Source organism: Colobus angolensis, unplaced genomic scaffold, assembly GCF_000951035.1.
Source record: "Colobus angolensis palliatus isolate OR3802 unplaced genomic scaffold, Cang.pa_1.0 Scaffold178, whole genome shotgun sequence".
Classification (NCBI taxonomy): Eukaryota; Metazoa; Chordata; class Mammalia; order Primates; family Cercopithecidae; genus Colobus; species Colobus angolensis.
Window position 1 is genome coordinate 5,350,347 of NW_012114910.1, and position 21,328 is coordinate 5,371,674.

At 50.3% G+C, this 21,328-nt stretch overlaps 1 protein-coding gene across 1 annotated transcript in view; it reads right to left on the reverse strand.

Annotated features, from left to right (window-relative positions):
* Positions 1–21,328, reverse strand: part of NLRC5 (NLR family, CARD domain containing 5) — an 83,667-nt gene that overhangs the window by 17,601 nt on the left and 44,738 nt on the right. The window contains exons 24-37 of the mRNA XM_011938862.1: positions 17,456–17,539; positions 14,209–14,298; positions 13,956–14,018; positions 13,530–13,616; positions 11,136–11,219; positions 10,230–10,319; positions 9,759–9,824; positions 7,811–7,894; positions 7,642–7,725; positions 5,036–5,122; positions 3,720–3,800; positions 2,857–2,940; positions 2,499–2,591; positions 414–497 (exon numbers count right to left, since the gene is read on the reverse strand). Of these exons, the coding sequence (XP_011794252.1) occupies positions 414–497; positions 2,499–2,591; positions 2,857–2,940; positions 3,720–3,800; positions 5,036–5,122; positions 7,642–7,725; positions 7,811–7,894; positions 9,759–9,824; positions 10,230–10,319; positions 11,136–11,219; positions 13,530–13,616; positions 13,956–14,018; positions 14,209–14,298; positions 17,456–17,539 (1,161 nt within the window). The remainder of the gene's footprint in view (positions 1–413; positions 498–2,498; positions 2,592–2,856; positions 2,941–3,719; positions 3,801–5,035; positions 5,123–7,641; positions 7,726–7,810; positions 7,895–9,758; positions 9,825–10,229; positions 10,320–11,135; positions 11,220–13,529; positions 13,617–13,955; positions 14,019–14,208; positions 14,299–17,455; positions 17,540–21,328) is intronic.

A 21,328-nucleotide genomic window follows, 5' to 3' on the forward strand; every position in this document is an offset into this window, starting at 1 on the left:
CGATCTCCTGACCTCGTGATCCGCCCGTCTCGGCCTCCCAAAGTGCTGGGATTACAGGCTTGAGCCACCGCGCCCGGCCCACACCCTCCTGTTCTTCAGCCCTCTCCATAGCCTGACTCCCACAGCCAGCACAGCAGAGCAAGGCTCATGAGCCCCATTTTCGCAGATGAGGCAATCAAAGCCCAAAGCAGAACAGCCATGCCCACAGCCCCCCTGTGAGTCAACGGTGAAATTCACACCGAAACTGTGGTGCTTATCCTTCCCCAGGCCACACCCAGAACTGCTGCGCTTCATCGGGGGAAGGGTCATTAGTTGAAGTCCCATTGCCTGCCCTCCCAAACACCCTGCTCTCTTCTCCACCCCTCACCCTCAGCTGGGCCACTTGTCCCCGATCCCTCCACTCTGCAACTCACTCCAGTTCCTCCAAGTGGTGGCAGTGGCCCAGACCAGACGCCAGGTGGGTGAGGCCCTCGGTGCTCACACAGCTGGAGGTCAGCCTGGTGGGGGTCAAGGGCAACAGGTCAGTTGGGAGCCCTGGGTCTTGGGAGCTCTGAATGCTGGTGGCAAAGGGCAAGGATGTGGGGTAGGGACATGGGGAGCAATGTGAGGGTACCTCCTTCCCTTCATAAATCTCTTCCACCATGAACTCATTAAGCCACCATAGAGCTTGGAAGCAGAAGCATGGACTAGTTCAGTATTTCCTAAGCCACAATCATTCAGGTAGCAGCTTCACAACTTAAGCCAGAATTAGGTATCACTGTAGTTTAGCTAGTTACTGTTGTTTATCACAAACTCTGCATCTTTAAAGCAAATACTGAAGAAATGTCAAAGATCTATCTGTCCTAAAGAGTTTCTTCCTTTTTAAACATTTATTTTATTTATTTTTTGTAGAGATGGGGGTCTCACTATGTTGCTCAGGCTGGTCTCGAACTCCTGGGCTCAAGCTATTCTTCCTCCTCGGCACCCCAGAGTGCTGGGATTACAAGCTTGAGCCACTGTGCCCAACCCAGGAGTTTCTTCTTGGTGTAATCAGTTAGATGGAAAGAAAATCAAGAGTTAGGAAAGCTACATTTTGCAACTATCATACTGATTCATTGATTCAAGTACCATTTATTAATGGCTGCTAAAATTCACCGATGAGAGTTTGAGGAAGACCAGGATATTTACATAATCTTAAAGTACCTCACCACATGATCTATGTTAATTACAAAGAGAAAGTCAGTAACTTTGCAAGTGGAGAGACCTGGCAGACACCACTGTCACAGGTGATCACAGTTAACACCACCAGCCCGAGGACACCGACACATCAGGTGCCCCGATGGAAGGCACAAAAACACAGCATCGCCTGTGAGATCTTCCTGCCCAAAGGGCAGACTCCAGCTCTAAACATGAGGAAACATCGTACAAACCCAAGTGGAAGAACATTCTATAAAATCACTGGCCTGTAAACGTCAGAGACAATGCTGTGAAAGACAAAGAAGGGCCAACGACCTGTTCCAGGTTGAAGAAGACACTAAAGAGATGACACTAAATGAGATGTGTGATCCTGGATTGGATCCACGACTGGGAAAAACATGCAATAAGCAACATTATTGGGAGAACTGGTGAGATTGGAGTATAAACTGTAGTTGAGATAATAGTAGCGTATCAATATCACATTTCCTGGATTTTATAATTTTACTGGATTATGGAAGAGAATGTCCTTATTTGTAGCAAATTCGCTGAAATGTTAAGGGGTAAAGAGATATGATTACAACTTCTAAATGGTTCAGAAAAGGAGAGAGGGAGAGAGTGGAAGAAAAGGGAGGTGGGGAAGAAGGAGGGAGGGAAGAAATGAGCAAATGTGGAAAAATATTGGCAAAAGGTGAATTTGTTCTTTTTTCTTTTCTTTTCTTTTTTTTTTGAAACAGAGCCTCGTTCTGTCACCTAGGCTAGAGTGCAATGGCACAATCTTGGCTCACTGCAACCTCAGCCTCCCAGGTTCAAGCAATTCTTGTGCGTCAGCCTCCTGATTAGCTGGGATTATAGGCATGCACCACCACGCCCAGCTAATTTTTTGTATTTTAGTAGAGACGGGGTTTTACCATGTTGCCCAGCGTGGTCTCGAATTCCTGAGCTCAGGCAATCCACCTGCCTTGGCCTCCCAAAGTGCTAGGATTACAGACATGAGCCACCACACCCAGCTCTAAGGGTGAATTTGGGTAAATGGCACACAGCAGTTCTCAGTCTTCTTGAAACTTTGTATTAGTTTGCAGTTATTTTAAAAGAAAAACAATGAAAGAGCATTAAAAAGGGAATAACTTTCTTGCCACGTGGCTCAATGTTCCTGAGGTCATGTTTACAACTGGGTACCCCTAAAAATCATCTCCAGGACCACCTGTGGTTTCTGTCCAGAGGGTGAGACACTGAGTCCTCTGAGCCCAGGGCTGGGAATAACGGGAGGTGTCAGGGCAGGGCAGAGCTGCAAAGGGGCCTGAGTAAATGTCTTGTCTGCATACCGAAATGTCTTCAGCTCAGAGAGGGACAGCAGGAGGTTCTGCAGCAGCCGGGAACTGGCATCATTGTCCTCACAGAGGTTAACCTGAGACAAGCTGAAAATGTCCAAGGACATTCCAGAGAATTTCAGGCTGGACACACCTCAGGGGTCATCACATCCAGAAGGGGGTGCCAAGAGAGGAGAAGGGGCCACCCAAGAGCTCCCCTGAGCCACCCTGGGGCTCTCCCTCCCCTCCACTGGCCAAGCGTGATTTTCTCCTGCACAAGGAAGAGAGAATGCTAGGGTCACACGTGGCCTGGAGTAGGCACCAGGGTCAACCGGAGAACTCAGGGCCCCACACAGAGTTCCCGGGTGCTGACCTGAGCTGCTGCAGCCTGGCACACGTCTCCATCAGCTGCCCCACAAGAAGGCTGTGGTGGGTCCCAAGGTCACAGTGAGCCAACCTGGACACAGACAGGGAGATGACAGTTTCTGAAATCTAGTCCAGTATGGGGGATTCAGTCTCCGCCTGCAAGGAGCTTATGGTGTAGGGGCAAATAAATGCCGATCAAAGGAAGTCCTACAGTATTTGTGAATTGCTATTCACTTATGAGAAGTGCTAGGAAGCAGGAGTCCAGATGGGGCAGCTGGTATGGTTGTGCAGGTTGTTCACTGCACAAGCACACGCAGCCGAGGAGGTGAAGTGAGGCTGAGATCCTACCATGCTCTATTTCCCAGAATGTATACAGGCAGGGCTGCATCCACTCAAAAGGGTGACATTTTAATTTCCGAAACTGTGCCATATGGATTAGAGGTGCTGTGAATCCAGGGATCTATAACAGTGGATAATGGAAGTGTTTGACAAAGTCTTGGGGTCCAAGGGGCCTCCCTGTGGTGGTGGCATTTAAGCTGAGACCTAAGGGATGAGGAGGAGCTAAGCAGGTGAAGAAGGTAGGCGCGAAGAGAACATTCTGGGCAGAGGGCACAGCCAGTGCAAAGGCCCTGAGGTCTAAGCAAGATGGTGTTGAGGGAACTGAAAGTTCATGGGGGTGACTGGAGCTGAGACTGGGGCCTGGGGTGGGGCTGAAGCGCCTCAGAAGTGGGTTGGTCAGACCTCTGTAGGCTGTGTAAAGACTTGGAACCTCTAAGGACTCTGGGCAGGGTGGTGACTGTTGGTCAGAAGCAGCCCTGCAGCCTCCCCAACACCAGCCCCTGCCTTGGGGTCCCTGGCGCTGGGTCCCACCTGAGTGCCACAGCTTCTGGATTCTCTTCCCGGCGAGGAAATTCCAGCTGGACGCAGAGCTGCTGCTGGGCCTTGGAGATGCTGAGGAGCAAGCAGTAGACAATGTGAGGCCGGGCAGCCTTCCTTGGAGGGCCCAGCTGGCACCCGGGCTGCCCGGTTCCAACTCTGAGACCCTTTACCTGGGTCCCCTTCTCCCCTGCCAGGGACCAGCTTAGGATGGGAAAGTAGGCGCTTCCGTCAGTCACACACAATACCCCAAGTAGTGCCTTTTCAACACTTTTCTTTTCTTTCTTTTTTTTTTTTTTTAAGAGACAGGGTCTTCCTCTGTAACTCAGGCTGGAGTGCAGCCTGGTGGGTACGATCATAGCTCACTGCAGCCTTGAACTCTGGGCTTCAGTGATCCTCCTGCCTCAGCCTCCCAAAGTGCTGGGGTTACAGGCGTGAGCCACCGCGCCTGGCCCTTTTCAACAATTTACAGTTAATAAGTTGATGAGGCTCTTCAGACCATGACAGAAAGCCATTAGAGGGATCCAAGGGCAGTTCCAGAATTTTCTGAGGGAGGGGCACAAGAACCACAGTGTGATGGAAGGGTGGGGTAGGGGACGTGTCTGGAGTCTTCTTGTGCGCTCTAAGCTCACTGCCTTTACTTGAATGTTATGTTCATGGAGGTGCTTATGGGGAGAGGGCTATGGGAGAGGATAAAGTCCCCAGAGCATCCCCTTGTTCACTCCTGGAGAGACGGAAGAAGCAGGGCAGGCTGTGTGGCTGGTGACAGTACATCAGACATCTTTACAGGCTCCAGTTCTTGTAATCCTCCTAGCCCCACAAAGGGCTGTAATTAGACTCTTTTGTAAGAGCAGGAGGTTGAGGCCAGAGAGACACACTAATGGGCTCCAACCAGTAAGCGACTGAGTTGGGATCTGAACATAGGTGAATAGGATGCTAAAAACCTTTGCTATTAGCTACTCTGTGTGTCACTGTGTTATTTCTGGTTGAAGAGCCATGATGTGCGTTACTGCATCTGGGAGCCTCTTCAAAGCAACCAGCATGGACTCCCAGCCGCGTCTGCCTGGATCCAATAGCCCTTTGTTTTGAATCTGGGGATGTCTTCCACTGACACTGTGGCTTGACTACTGCACTAGTCCCAACAAATGTGTAGCCCCTCACATATACCTCAGGAGCTCTTGCCACCCTGGGGACATGGAGAACTAGCTGGTGACACAGCTATTACCCCACAGGATGAGGGAAGGTCAAGGAAAGGTTCCAATGCTTACGAAAGACGACGAATTCCAAGGGGGCCTCTTCTCTGGACTCACCTGATTTCAGTGATACTGCCAGAGGCCTGGGCGCAGACTTCTAATAGGGAGAGGATGCTAGCTCTGTCCGCCCACGGCTCCTGTACCCTGTCACAGAAGGGGACACAGATAAGGTCCCCCAGGGTGAGCAGCAGACAATCAGCACACATGACAAGGCCGGGGGAGGAGTGTCAAGGGGGGGCCTAGAGGCTTTTTGAGTTTTTTTGCTTGTTTTAAAACTATAAAATTATACAACTAGGCATCAATCTAAAAAAGTAAATTAACATCACCCTTATTCCAACAACTATTATTGTGACAATCCAAACAGAAAATATTATTTTTCAAATGATATTTTATATTTATATTTTGTTTTATTTTATTTTATTTATTTATTTTTGAGACAGGGTTTTGCTCTTTTTGCCCAGGCTGGAGTGCAATGGCATGATCTCAGCTCACTGTAACCTCTGCCTCCTGGGTTCAAGCGATTCTCCTGTCTCAGCCTCCCAAGTAGCTGGGATTACAGGTATGCGCCACAGGTGAGATCGTGCCACTGCACTCCAACGTGGGTGACAGAGCGAGACTCCGTCTCAAAAAAAAAAAAAAGTTATTTTGGGTGATCTAGCAATTCTGGATATATAACCAAAATAATTGAAAGCTGGGACTTTTCTAGTGGCTCATGCCTAGCACTTTGGGAGGTCGAAGTGGGAGGATCACTTGAGCTCAGGAGATTGAGACCATCCTGGGCAAAACAGTGAGACCTCGTCTCTATTGTTTTTGAAATAAAATAACATTGAAAAAAGAAAGCAGGGACTGTCAATTGGACACTTGAATGGACGACACAAGTGTCAATTGACAGATGAGTGGACACACAAAACGTGGCCTATCCACACAAAGGAATATCATGCAGCCTTAAAAAGGAAAGGGCAGCTGTGGCTCACACCTGTAATCCCAGCACTTTGGGAGGCTGAAATGCCAGATCATCTGAGGTCAGGAGTTCAAGACCAGCTGGTCAACATAGTGAAACCCTGTCTCTACAAAAATACAAAAAAATTTAGCTGGGTGTGGTGGTGGGCACCTGTAATCCCCGCTACTCAGGAGGCTGAGGCAGGAGAATCGCTTGAACCCAAGCAGTGGAGGTTGCAGTGAGCTGAGATGGCGGCACTGCACTCCAGCCTGGGTGACAAGAGCGAGACTCCGTCTCAAAAAAAAAGGAAGGAAAGTCTGACACAATGACACACGCTGCAACATGAATGAACCAGAGGACATTATGCCAAATGAAATGAGCCAGTCACAAAAAGACAAATACAGACAAATACAAATGAATCCACTCATATAAACTATTTAGAGCAGTCCAATTCATAGAGACAGAAAGCATAATGGTGGTTGCCAGAGGCTGGGATAGAGGGAAAATGGGATGTGGTTTCATGGGGACAGAGATTCAGTCTTGCAAGAGGAAAAGAGTTCTGGAGATTGGCTGTACAAAAAAGTGAATGTACTTAACACAACTGAATGAATGGTACACGTAGAAATGGTTAAGATGATAAATTTTGTTATGTGTATTTTATAAGAATTTTTTACAGGTTGTTTTGGAGAACAGCCAGTCCTTAGGTGTCTTGTCACAGGCTGCAATGAGAAGTGCACAGTTCTGTTGGTGACGCAAGTTTTTTGGGCACAAACATGAAACTGAATGTCGTGGAGCCTTTTGATCTAACTTCCAGTTTCCAGGAAAGTCAGGGGTTAGTGGAACACGTGCCATGACATCATGAGAAAGCTACCAGTCAGGAGCGGGACAGTCTGCAGTACACACAGTTGCTGATTTTGTCAACAGACACTGACATGAAACAGAAAGCTGTGGTGAGGGGGTGGGGGCGGTGATGCCGCAGGTTAGAAGAGTCAGAAGACCATCGTCACCCTGTGCAAATGGAGACCAGATGTGACTAGATCCTGGATCCCAAAAGCCAGCTGTGTCATCTGGGGGACAATGGGGACATTTTAGATTAGACTAGGTAGTATCTGACACTAAGAAATGGCTCACTGAGTTTCTTAGGTGTCCTGATGGAACTGTGATTACAGAGAAAATGTCCTTATTTTTGGAGATTCATGGTGAAATATTTAGGAGTGGATTATGAGGCCTATAACTTAGTTGAAACCGTTTCAGCTGAAATAAAAATAAAAATATGAAGCAAGTATAACAAATTATGAACAACTGTCAAATCTAGGTGCTGGGAACAGGGGTTTTAAAAATTTTTTCTTTCTACTTTGGTATTTTCTTTTTCTGAGTGTTTTAAAATGATCATGGTGAACAGACAGACAAGAACTTTGTTTCAGTTTATTTTTGTCCTCAGTTCAGTATCCTCTGGAACTTCCTTTTTTTTTTTTTTTTTTTTTTTTTTTGTCTTTTTTCTTAAATCCCAAAACACAGGCCTCCAGCCTGGGGAAGGACAGTTTCTCTGTGTGCCTTGTGAGGTCTCTGGCACAGACGGACAGGGTTTGCTCAGGGTCCAGATGGCAGGGTTGTGGGTACAGGAAATGGCTGGGGCCATGATCCTGGGGGCCTCTTACTCCGGTGCCGCCCCTGCTCCCATTCACACCATGGCCCCTTCCAGAGGCAGCGGGGGAGGAGGTACCTGAGGATGAACAGCCCTGCGGGTCGTCCTACCAAGCTCAGGAGGATGGCCACCTGCTCCTGGTCCAGGCAGCACTGGGTCAGCCTGGGGACAGAGGTCAGTCATTGAGGTGGCTCTGGCAGGGTGCCCCACCCCTCTGCTGTCCTCACAGGCTGGGCGGGTCACTCACGTGAGCTCCATCAGCTGCAGGGACTGGCTCAGGCCAGTGGCCAGCCTGGACACGTGCTCTGGCCGGAAGCTGCACTCACTCAGCCTGAGGGCAGAAAGCCAGGGAGAGCCTGGGTGAGGCCTGTGGGCACTGCTGCCCAGCTTCATCTCAGCCTCCCTGAGGGCCTACTGGGGGAGCATCCCACCCCTGAGGGCAAAGGCCTGGATCAGGGCCTGAGAGGCCAAAGATGCAGCTCCTGCCCTGGGAGCTTCCTGTCTCTTTGGAGAGGAACCTCCTGCACCCCCTGTAAGAAAGTATTAGCAGTAAGTTATTTAGGGAGCCTGACTCTAGGCCAGGCATTGTACCAGCCTCTGGGTGCATGGAACTTCCTGCCTTACCTGCAGGGTCTCCTTTAATTCTCATAGCACCAATTAGAGGTGGGGAAACTGACTAAGCCAAGGACACACAGCAGATGAGAAAGAAGGGCAGAATCGGTTTTCCATCTAGGTCTGTCTGACTGCAGACCCCAAACCCTTAACCACTGCCTTACTCTCCAGGACCTTACTCTCAGCACTGGCTGAGCTCCCTGGGGAAGAAGATGTGCCTGGGATTCTCTATGGGGCCTGCTATCCAGGCACCTCAGCCCTGGGTGACCAGCAGACGGGCCCAGCCAAGCGAACAGGCCCAGTGAACGTCGGGGCGGTTCACTCTGATGGAGCAGGGCTGCTGGGATGCTTACAGGAGGGGCTGATGTTTGAGCTGGGTTTTAAAGGATTGGGAGAATTTTATCTCAGAAAAGGCAAGGAAGGGAATGTTGAGCTGAGTGCGGTGTGAGCAGAGGCAGATAAGCTTCAGGCAGAGCTTGATCCAGGAGCAAACAGTGAAGGTTGTGGCTGAATAGTATGTATGTGTGTGTGTATGTTGTGTATGTGGTATTTGTAGGTATTATGTGGTGTGTGCGCCGTATTTGTAATGTGCCAGGTATGTATATGGGGGGTTTGTTTTTGTGGGGTGTGTGTGTATTGTGCGGTGTGTGTGGTGTATGTGTGTGTATGTGGTATGTGGCGCATGTGTGTGTTATATGTGCTGTGTGTTCTGTGTGTGTTGTGTGTGCTGTGTGTAGGGTGTGCATGGTGTATATGTGGTATGTGGGGTTGGCGTGTAGGGTGTGTGTGTGGTGTAGGGGAGGTGGGAAAGAATGTGGTGGAAGGTGACAGTTGGATCAGACTGTGAGGGAGAAGACGCCAGAGACTTTGCAGTTCACCCTGGGGTTAATGGGGAGCCACTGAGGGGCACAGAGTAGCAGAGGGGCTCTCTCAGATGTGTGTTGTGAAGATCCCTCTGGGGGCCGTGGAGTGAATGGAGGGGAGGAGACCTGACAGGATGCAGGGATCAGTTCGGAGGCCCTGTTCACAGCTGAAGTAAGACATGTAAAGGAACTGGCCCAAGGCCGTGGCAGTGAGTCAGGGCTACCAGGGGTAATGATGATGATGATGATAATAATAATAATAATAATAATAACAGTAATAATAACAGCTGACAGCACTCCCATGAGCCAGACCTTTTCCTGGCACTTTACACTTATTAACTCATTTAATCCTCACAATAACCCTAAGGGGTAGGTTGTGCTGTTATCCCCATTTTACTTGTCCAGGGCCACATAGCTGGCAAGTGGCAGATCAGGAATTTATTTTCAATTGGCTTCAAAATATTTAACCATGACATTCAGAAGCCTCAGGGGCTGTAGTCAGGACATGGCTGAGAGGCACAAGTTCAATGCCAAGGCCCTGGCTGAGACTGGAGATGCGAGGGCATCAGGGGTAGATCTGGGGAACAGACCCAGGCCGTGAGCTTGAAGCTGTTCTCTAAAGGAGGAGAGGGCCCAGGGAAGACGGGGCCATGGAAGCCGCTGCGGGTTCAGCCTCCTCTCCCCTCTCCCTCCCCTGTCCCATCACCCCGCAGGGATTACCTGAGTGTCTTCCTGGCCTGGTCCTCTTTGGAGAAGTGAATCCGGAAGCTCTGCTCTGAGCCCAGGCTGCAGAGAGAAGGGCCTCGGGAAGCGCGGTGCCCAGACGTGCCATCCTCCTAGGCACCCAGGGCACCCACAGGGCACAGAGAGGGAAGCGGGGCTGCACCCACAGGGACAAGGGAGGATGGAGGCCTCAGAACCAGAGGAGACCCACAAACTCATTCTGTGAGCATGGCAATACCTGGCCTTCCCACCCCATGTCCTCTGAGGTCCCCACGGCACCCGGGCATCAGGGGATGGAAATTATGATCCTATGCTCAGGAAACCCTGAGATTCAGAGAGAGGCAGAGGTTGCCCCAAGCCAACCAGATGGAAGGCTATAAAGTGTGGGTGTCTTACTTCTCCCATCATCAGCCAGGGGCACCTGCTGACCAGCAGAAAAGGGCTTTTTGGGGACCAACATCCCCTTACTTCACTGAAGCCTCCCGGACACGTGGGCAGGAAGGCAGGGTCTCCACCAGGTACAGGGCACTTTCCTGAGAAACGCTGTTGTGACTCAGACTAGAAGGGAAATGGGGATGAGAATGGGAGTGAGGGCAGGAACTCCATGGAGCCCTGCCCAGCCCCCTCCATCTCCCCTCCAGCTGTCATTTCTAGGAAAAGAAACCTCCATGTCTAAGCATCCATCTCCAGATGGACACACTGAGGCTCAGAAGGATACCATCCCCACACAGGCAGAACTGGCACCAGACCCTGAGTCTGTGAGCGCAGCACTCACCCTGCCCGCTGCCGCTGTGGTCTGGGGCAGGGCACTGGCAAGGCCGCGCTGGCAGCTCTAGCCCCGAAAAAGCACAAAGCTCAGTTGCCTAGCAACAAGTGGTGTCCTGGCACTGGCTGTCACTCCCCTGGGTCACTGGGGAGATGGGGCAAGCATGTGGATAACTTCCTAAGGCACCTTGCCTGCTGCAGGGACATCTCCAAATTTATGTCCCACAGACTGGGTCAGAAGAACTTCAGGGCCAGGAGGGACCAGGAGCCAGGTGGCTGCAATCCCACAGCAGCTGACTGGGGACGGAATGCTGCTTCCCTGTCCCCAGGTCCATTTGGCTGTAGGGGTGCATGGAGGGGCAACTCCACCCTGCCATGAGTCACAGCCTCTCTTGGGTGTTTGGTGGAGGCTCTGCCATGGTGGGTGTGAGGGACGGAGGATAGGACTCCAGGCCAGGGGAGTGAAGGCAAGGGAAGACTCGCCCTTGCCCTCTGCAGACCTTGTCCTTTGGGGCTCCGGGGGATGCCCTCAGAAGGAGCCCCCTCGTGCTTTTGGCCCAGGGAAGGCTTCATCCTTGCTATCTGTCCTTCATGCTGCTTTCCACTTACTCAAGCAAACCAGAGATGGGCACCTGCGGCAGACATTCCAGAAGGCATCTGAGCCCGCTGTCACCCAGCAGGTTTGCTGAGAGGCTGTAGGGAGTAAGGAGCAGTGGCGGTGATCAGAGGTGCCTCCTCAGCCTGAGATGCTCCTCAGTTACCAGGAACCTGCATCCACTGTCACTGCTACTGGACCCCATGTCACCAGCGCCACCACCATCACCACTATCACCACCATCAATCACCACCACCACCAATATCACCACCACCAGTATCAGCACCATCACCACCACCACTTTCATTATCACCACAATTCTACACCACCAAGCCCAGTACCACCATTACCATTGCTTCCATCACCACTAGAACGACCAGCAACTCCTACATTCTCTGCTACCATCCCCTCCCCAGCACCACAGTAAATCTGTCCTCATCGTCCTCTTCCATATCGGGTGACCACTCCCAGCTCATGTGCCTCCAGCAGGCTTTCAGGGGTTAAAGAAAAACCAATTTGCCTTTACCACGCCCTCAGCCTGCATCATTTGGGATCCACAGTTTTTGAATGAGAGGAAATTCAAGGAAAAAAAAATGTTTGGAGGATGCATTAAACCCATAGATTTCTTCTTTTAATCTGGGAATACAATGTCAATATTGGAAACCTCACCTGAAGTTTCTTACTTCCCTTCATTGCAGCATTCTGTGGTTTTATTTATTTATTTATTTTGAGATGGAGTCTTGCTCTGTTGCCCAGGCTGGAGTGCAATGGCACGATCTTGGCTCACTGCAACCCCCATCTCCCAGGTTCAAGCGATTCTCCTGCCTCAGCCTCCCAAGTAGCTGGGATTACAGGCATGTGCCACCACACCCGGCTAATTATTTTTGTATTTTTAGTAGAGACAGGTTTTCACCACGTTGATCAGGCTGGTCTTGAACTCCTGACCTCAGGTGATCCAACCACTTCGGCCTCCCAAAATGCTGGGATTACAGGCGTGAGCCACCGCGCCCAGCTAGTTTTAGCTACAGTGTCAGAAATAACATAACCAGTGTGTCCTGGAGCATCTGATTTTCCTCCAGGTCTGTGACATTTTTGATGCTTGTTAATTTCTTCTTTTCCTGAGAAACGTCATTTAAAAATCGGTTTGTCTTATGAAGCCACTTAATAAAATAGTCTTTAAAATAAGAAAAATTGGCCGGGTGCGGTGGCTCAAAGTTATAATCCCAGCACTTTGGGAGGCTGAAGCAGGCGGATTGCCTGAGGTAAGGAGTTCGAAACCAACCTGGCCAACATGGTAAACTCTGTCTCTACTGAAAATACAAAAATTAGCCGGACGTGGTGGCTCACGCCTGTAATCCCAGCTACTCGGGAGGCTGAGGCAGGAGAATTGCTTGAACCCAGGAGGCGGAAGTTGCAGTGAGCCGAAATTGTACCACTGCACTCCAGCCTGGGCAGCAGAGCGAGATGCCATCTCAAAAAAAAAAAAAAAAAGAAAGAAAGAAAAGGAAAAGAAAAATTTCCCTCTATAATGAAAAACAAAAAACTCAAAGACATATTTCTGATTCATATCTCTTTAAAATACAGTGTTATTTCTACAGTGTCAGAAATAACATAACCAGTGTGTTATGTTATTTGAGCCATTCCATGAGCCATTCTAAGCGCAGTGGCTCATGCCTGTAATCTCAGAAATGAAAATTGTGTGGCATTTTTGGTGGACTGCTCTCTCTTTATTTCCCATTGGTCCTAGGCTGGATTCCTAATGCGTGTGAGCAGGGACTCTGCATTTTACTAGCTGTGTGACTTTGGGCAAGTTCTTACACTCTGTGTCTCAGTTCCCTCATCTGTAAAACGAGAACAATACTAGTATCCAGGGATACGGGAAAGATAAAAAGAACACGTCAAGCACTTAGAGGAGAAAGTGCTCAATAGGTGTTAGCTATTATTATTCCCCCCATGCAGGGGCTGACTATTCGAGTACCCAAGACAGGCCACGTGGATACCACATCTCAACAATGCAAGAGACTGTAAGACCCCACCCTGGCTGGCTCTGCGTCCCTCCTCAGGCAGAGTCATTTAGTACTTTTAACCACCTGCTGAGCCAACAATGAATCTTGCATTTTAGCCCCCATCTGCCAGCAGAGCTTGCACACACTTGAGGCTGAGGGCCAAGTCAGAGGGCGCACCGTGGAACTAGCTCCACCACTCCCAGAGTCGGGGCGGGAGAGAGAAAATGGATTCAGGGAAGCTTTGGGTATGTGACCCAAAGTCCCAGGCATCACTGACAGCTGGTCCTGAGAGGCACAGGCAGGCACATGACTATATGGGCACGCACGGACCCTCTTATCCCCTCCAGTGCCCCTCAGGCATGCATCCATGCTCCTCTCCTTCCTCCTCCTCCCTCAACTTACTCCACCTGGCTGAGGTCTTTACACTTGCTCAGCAGCCTGCACAGTGACTCCACATGCTCCTGGCTGAGGCTGCAGCCCGTGAACCTGCTGGACAGAGGTAGAGGGGACAAGCAGGGGATGGGGCGTTTGGCCACTGAGACCACCTCTACCCTGGCTAGTCCAGGGCACAGCCTCCGAGCTCCAGGTGGGTCTCCACTCAAGCTTGGACCCTCTGGAAGTGTCCAGAACCCACTGCTCCCACCCCCACAGTAGATCCCACCCGGACCTGTGTTTCTTCATGCTGGGGCGAAATAAGTCCCTCTGCAGGGCTGTTCCACAGGAATGTTTTGTGCTAGGCAGTCTGTATGCTGCTCTGGCCACCCAGGAGGCAGATCTACTGGTTCCCAACATCAACTAGCTGCCTGGGCACGGTTCACGGGGGCTTACCCACAGCACACGCCTTCCTGCTCCTCATTGGATCTGAAGTGCAGGGTTGCATGGTGCAGAGACCTGGAGCAGACAGCACCTGGGTCAGACAGCTGCGGCCACAGCCTCAGGATGTCCCCACTAGGCCAGCACCCCTCCTCCAGAAGCCCAGTCTCTAGTTGGGTCCTACTGTCTTCATCCTACCCCTCATACCCACCAGACTCCAGGCGCAACCCTTCAGGACTAGTCCTGGCTGTCCCAGGGGAATGCTCACCTGAGATCCACCTTTTTAACCCGTGGGCACAGGCTTAATGTGTTGGCCAGCAGGAAGGGGCTTTTCGGGGACAGTCCCGTCTGGCTCAGCCTGAAAAGGAAAGGGGGTAGATCCCAGCAAGATGAGTGGACAAGGAACCTGGCTAGGCTGGAGGGTAAGGAAAGGGAGGGTGGGGAGGGGTAGCAGCTCAGCAAGGCAATACGGAAACAGGCAGGGGCTGAAGAGGCACAAATAGGGCTGAGGGTCAGGCAGATTTGGATTTGAGTCCCAGTTTTGCTTACTGGCTGTGTGACCTTGGACAAGTGACTTCACCCCTCTGAGCTTCAGTTTCCTTATCTGGAAATCAAGACTTGTCATGTATGACGCTCGAGGTATGTGAGAATTTAATTACATCATGCAGGTGCGCTGCCGGGCATGGGATCTGTGCTTGCTGCTATTATTACTATTGCTTTTACCTGCAAGCACACATTTCACAGGTGAGTCCTTGCTCATGGAGAGTGGGAAGCTTCAGGCCCTTCGGACACAGGTTTTAAACCTTAGTGCTATTGAGATGTGGGGTCTGATAATTCCTTGTTGTTAGGGGCTGTCCTGTGCCCTACAGGATGTTTAGCAGCATCCCAGATCTCTAATCATTCGATGCCAGTAGCAGCACCCCTCATCCACGGTCATGACCACCAAAAATATCTGCAGACATTTCCAAATGACCCCCAAGGGTGAAAATCACCCCCAGTTACAAACCACTGCCTTAGAGAAAGTGAGATGGGTCCACCTTGCTCTCAGAGGCAGCCTCAGCACCTCCATTTGCCTCACCCAGTAATCGTCCTATCAGCTTGTCTGTAAATTCCATTCTCAAGATCCACCCTGAGTCTACCCACTTCTATCCCACCCCAGCAATGATCAGCCCCCAGCATCCTTCAGCCTGCTGCACACATCTCTTCCCATTCTCATTTCCACTCATATCTCCCAATCCCTTCTCTACCCAGCACTCAGACTGAACTTTTGAAAACCCAAATGAGGACCGGGCACAGTGGCTCATGCCTGTAGTCTCAGCACTTTGGGAAGCCGAGGCGGGTGGATCACTTGAGGTCGGGAGTTTGAGACCAGCCTGGTCTGTCTCTACTAAAAATACAAAAATTAGCCGGGCATGATGGTGCATGCCTGTAATCCCAGCTACTTGGGAGGCTGAGGCACAAGAATTTCCTGAACCTGGGAGGCGGAGGTTGCAGTGAGCTGAGATTGCGCCATTGCACTCCAGCCTGGGTGACAGTGTGAGACCCTGTCCCCACCCTCCCCCATGAAAAAGAAAGAAAGAAAACCCAAATTATTCCTCTCCCTTTCATGTTCCCAGGAACAAAAGTCTAAACTCTTCCCATGGGTGCCAGGCCCTGTGCGACCCAATCTGAACTCATCTCTCTCTTCCTCCTCTCCTCGGACTGTCCCTGCCAGCCACTGTGCTCTCACTGCATTGGTTGTGCGCTGTTCCTGGAGCTCACCAAGCTTAATCATACCTTAGGGCCTCACACATGCCGTTCCCTCTGCCTAGAATGCAGTTCCCTGCTCTCCACAAGGTGAGCTCTCTCTCTTCCTTTAGGTCCCAGCTCAGCATCCCTCCTCAGAGACGTTCCCCGATGGCTTCTGCCATCATCTAAATCACCTCTCCAGCCACTCTTCACCACATCCCGAGAAAATTCCCTTATAACTGGCTAAGTTCATCTTATTTTACTTTATTTTTCAGCTCCCACTACTGTAAGATGAGCTCCAAGAAGATAAGGACATAGTCAACTTTTTCTGCCGTGTCTCCAGCCCCTCACACAGTGCCTGGCCCACAGTAGAGGCACAAGCACTACAGGCTGAGTACTATAAAGTTTAAACCCTGGCAAGGGGTCAGGCTGACCACCCCACTCCAAAGGCAGACAAGGAGTCGGGGTGAAGCTGTGTGACTTAGGCAAAGAGAAGTTCCTCTCTGGTCTGAGGTTAACAGCCTGTTCAATTTTAACCTGCCACCTTTTATGTCCAAAGGAGTCCTTTCTGACTCATTCTTTCCAGGCAGGGGGGACTATTACAGGGTGCTGTGAGCTGGGCTATACTGGACTATTACATGGGGTGCTGTGAGCTGGGCTATACTTACCCCTGGAATGTGGTCACGTCTCCTCCCTCCCTCCCAGATAAAACCCAAGCATAAGCGAGATCCTGGAGGTGATGTGAGCCATCTTAGGCATTCCAGAGAGCCCCAGCCTTTGCACTGATGTTATTGACATTATGATTTACTTTCCTGTTGTACTTTTTCATCTCAGCTGCAGCTGCTTTCCCCACCACTAGAAGAATGTTTAAAGTAAGAAAGTTACTTTTTTCTTTTTCTTCTAAAACTTTTTTTCTTTTTCTTTTCTTTTTTTCTTTTTTGAGATGGAGTTTCGCTCTTGTCGCCCAAGCTGGAGTGCAATGGTGCGATCTCGGCTCACTGCAACCTCTGCCTCCCAGGTTCAAGCAATTCTCCTGCCTCAGCCTTCCAAGTAGCTGGGATTACGGGCACCCACCACCACGCCTGGCTAATTTTAGTATTTTTAGTAGAGACGGGATTTCACCACATTGGCCAGGCTGGTCTCAAACTCCTGACCTCGATCCGCCTGCCTCGGCCTCCCAAAGTGCTGGGATTATAGGCATGAGCCACCGCACCCGGCCTAAATCCTTTTAAAGTTCTAACCAGTCTGAGCTGAAATTAGAAGATAGTTTTAATACCTTGGGGGATGCTGCTTAAATTCCTTTTTTGCAGAGTTTGATAGTGATCTTTAAAAAACAGAGTGTGTGATATATACAGGACCTACATCTGTACAGCCCCTTTCTACGAGTGGGTGACCTTCCCGTGGGTGGGGAGAAGTAGGACAGCTCATTTGTCACAGATCTTCCATTTCTTAAGATGATTTTAGAACAACTTATTTGAGTCCCAACCCTGGGGGAACGGGTGGAGAATATTAATCCCATTTGTCAGATGAGGAAACTGGGATGCAGAGGAGGCAAATGATGTCTCCTGAGGTTGACAAAGTATTAGAGTGGAACTGGAAGCAGATTTGAGTCCCCAGTTGTGCTGGGTAAAATGAGAAAACAATCTAAGGGAAGAATGGAGCGGGTAGGGGGGTTGGAGGGGGTAAAGGGGAGTTGAGGGGTTAGAGGGCAGGTACAGCTTTGCCATGGAGGAGCCTTAGGGACATGAGCACAAGGAACTGGGAAATAGGAAAAACTCTCGTCTTACTGCAGCAGGCTCAGCTGAGGGAGTCGAGGGAGGCAGTCCAGCAGAGTCTCCAGGCTCTGGTCACTCAGGAACTCGCAGGACAATCTGTGAAACCAAGCATGTGGATGAGGTGGGGGAAACCTTCCAGGAAAGCAGGAAGCACGGCCTCACAGCCAGAGCCTTCTGGAGATGGGACCTAACCAGGGTCACCTGAAACATTCTCTCCCAGCACTGGGTCCATGGGTTATCCGTGGGGCTGGAAGAAGAGGAAGGTCTTGTAAGTTTGGAAAATACGGGGTTAAGCCAAATTAAATGGTTTTGTTTGCTGCAGGGCTTCTCTGAGGCTGTGATAGGCTGCTGTGCATTATGAGTTTCCAAGGAGCTACAGCAGACTTTTCCCCAAACTAAATGGACTAGCAGAATTAATTTTTTAGGGTTATGAAGGTCAGTGTTCTGCAAAACATGTTTGTTAAGAAAAGAATGTGGCTGGGCACGGTGGCTCATGCCTGTAATCCCAGCACTTTGGGAGGCTGGGGTGGGTGGATCACCTGAGGTCAGGAGTTCGGGACCAGCCTGGGCAACATGGCAAAATTCCACCTCTACTAAAAGAAATACAAAAAATTAGCCAGGCGTGGTGGTATGCACCTGTAGTCCTAGCTACTCTGGAGGCTGGGGCATGGGAATCGCTTGAACCTGGGAGGCAGAGGTTGCAGTGAGCCAAGATCACACCACTGCACTCCAGCCTGAGTGACAGAGTCTCCATCTCAAAAAAGAAAAAAAAAAAGAGAAAAGAAAAGAAAACAATGCTGCCTCAACCCAGATGAGTGGATATGACAATGGAAATTCAGCATACAACAGGTCAGCAAAGGAGACAGGGACTGGCTCGGGTCTCTAGTTGCCCACTAACACCAGACCAACCAGCTCACCATTGTCCAGATAATTTGTCAGAACCCAGTGCATTTAGGAGAAACTCCAGATACCTGCCTTGCTGTCTCTGCTTTAGATGGAGGACCAGGTCGACTCAAGACTCTGAGCGCCCTGGGGTTTACATACAGCCCCTTCCTGGGGGGCCTGGAGCCACTTCCCGACCCCACAGACCTCTACTATGTTCTCCTGCTGCCTTCTCCACCTTCCCCTTCCTCTCCTTCTGTTCCTTCATCCTCTGCAGGCTGCCCTCTCCCCTCTCCGGGGCCTCCAAGAGCCTGGCCCATCTCCGCTGCTTTCTCCTCTGGCTGGTTGGAGGGGAGGCATGGAGTGCAGGGACCCCACATCAACTGGCTTGGTGAGCTGGGGGGCAGGGTAGGGCGGGAGGAGCAGTCTGTGGTCCTGGGGCTGGAAGCCTCATGTTGGAGCCTCTGCCAGGGCCCAGGCTGGAAGCCCAACTCTATTCTTTCTGCCCCAGGGACTGGGCATAGGCTGCTGAGGCACAGTCAGGACCAGGGCCTTCATTGAGGGGTGGTCTTTCCAGAAACACCTCCCGTATAGCGTCCCACCAGACCCCAAATACACCATGGGTTCTCGTTGGCAAAGGAGGTGCTTACACCCTCCTTTTATTTATTTATTTATTTTTTAAGCAATGGAATCTTTACTCTTTACCACATCCCACATGATATGCCCGTATGTACACAGGCAAAGTGGACCTGCAGTGCTTGAATTCAGGGGGTGGGGATGGAGCCCCACTATCTATCTTCCCTGGCTTCCCCGGTGGAACCCCAGCACACAGCTGGTTAGTTACTGGACTTCAGCATTGAGTACCTTGATGACTATTTATAATAATAATCCTGCAAGTGATCGCAGTACTCTACAGTTGGTAAAGTGCTTTCATATTCACTATTGCACTTTCTCGAACCACAGGTGACGGAGGGGGCCCTGAAACTCCCACCTGTGCTCAAACCACCCAGCACTGCCAGTGGGCTTTATTTATTTATGTATTTATTCTTTTGAGATGGAGTCTTGCTCTGTTGCCCAGGCTGGAGTACAATGGCACGATCTCAGCCCACCACAATCTCTGCCTTCCGGGTTCAAGCGAGTCTCCTGCCTCAGCCTCCCAAGTAACTGGGATTACAGGTGTGCGACACCATGCCCAGCTAATTTTTGTATTTTTAGCAGAGATGGGGTTTCACTATGTTGGCCAGGCTAGTCTTGAACTCCTGACCTCATGATCCACCCATCTTGGCCTCCCAAAGGGCTGGGATTACAGGTGTGAGCCACCGCATTAGGCCCCCAGTGGGCTTTTTATATGAAGCTTCCTCTGCAGGTGGTTTGCCTTGGCCAGAAGAGCCTGCATCCCAGTCTCCTCATGTTCCCAGGATGTGGTCCAGTGCTTGGTATACAATAGGTACTTAACAGTCAAATCATGTAAGAGTGCTTTTTGTAGCACTGACTGCAGTGCTACACAAAATAAAATACAACACCTAGAAGCAGTTTGGATCTCAATCTAGACCAAGCTTGTCCAGCCCACATGGCCTGCTACATGCAGCCCAGGATGGCTTTGAATACGGCCTAACAAAAATTCGTAAACTTTCTTAAAACACTATGATTTTTTTTTTGGTGTTTTTTCAAATCTTTTTTTTAGCACATCAGCTATCACTAGTGTTAGTGTATTTTATGTGTGGCCCAAGACAATTCTTTTTATTCTTCCGATGTGGCCCAGGGAAGCCAAAAGATTGGACACCCCGATCTAGACTCTGGAAGGGTGTGGTGGAATAACTTGCAGCTCGTCCTATACTGTGGCAATTTAGTATTAAAAGGCATCAGTATACACTCTGTGAAAACAAGTAAGAGACAATCAGGGACCACTGACCATTGGATGACTTTAAGGAATTACCATTAATAGGGTAGGTCTGGGCCAGGCGCAGTGGCGCACGCCTGTAATCCCAACACTTTGGGAGGCTCAGGCAGGTGGATCACTTGAGGTCAGGAGTTTGAGACCAGCCTGGCCAACATGATGAAACCCTGTCTCTACTAAAAATACAAAAATTAACCAGGTGTGATGGCACGCGCCTATAATCCCAGCTACTCAGGAGGCTGAGGCAGGAGAATCACTTGAACCCAGGAGGCAGAGGTGGCAGCAAGCCGAGATCGTGCCATTGCACTCCAGCCTGGGCAACAAGAGCAAAACTCTGTCTCAGAAAAAAAACACAGTGTAGGTGTGATAATGATTTTATGGTTATGTGTTTGAACCTGGAGAAGGACATGGGAAGGCCACACTCCAGGGGGTCAAACTGGATTATCTGGTTGGAAGCGCTGGAAGGGCATTTGAGATGGGGCTGGAAAGCAAGAAAAAAGACTGAAGCAAAATGGAAAACACAAATGCTATGAAAACACAGTGCATGAAACTATAGAATGCAGCTAGTCGATTATGGCAAACAGGTAGAAACTGAATATGCAAATAGACAAGGAATAGACGGTCCTGTGGACACATGACAACATGGATTTGATGAGAGAAGAGGTTGTTTAGGTGAGGCAGGTTTTGTCTTGGATTTCTTTATTTTAAGGTAATTACTGTAATAGAATCACCACAATGACAATAAAAGGAAAGGCTGACCAGCCACTGTGCAGATGAGGAAGCTGAGGCCCGGGGAGTTAAAGCCCTTTTGAGCCAAGAGTCCTGATTCCAGGTCCAGTCTCTGGTCCCAGACCCAGGTGTTCTGGGGTGAGTGAGGTGATAACCCCACAGAGAGAGGGGGTGCCTTGAGGAAGGGCTTTCAGAAGTGCTACGCTCCAGCCATGGTGGCGGGTCCAAGTGAGGGCCCGGGTGAGGCTCCAGGGGTGGGGTCGGAGGTAGACAGGGCTCCCAGGTGCCCTGAGTTGAGTGGATGGTGCAGGTGAAGGCTTCCCCAGACCAGCGCAACATCTCCCAGTGGGAGACATGTGCTGCCTAAGGCTGGGGGC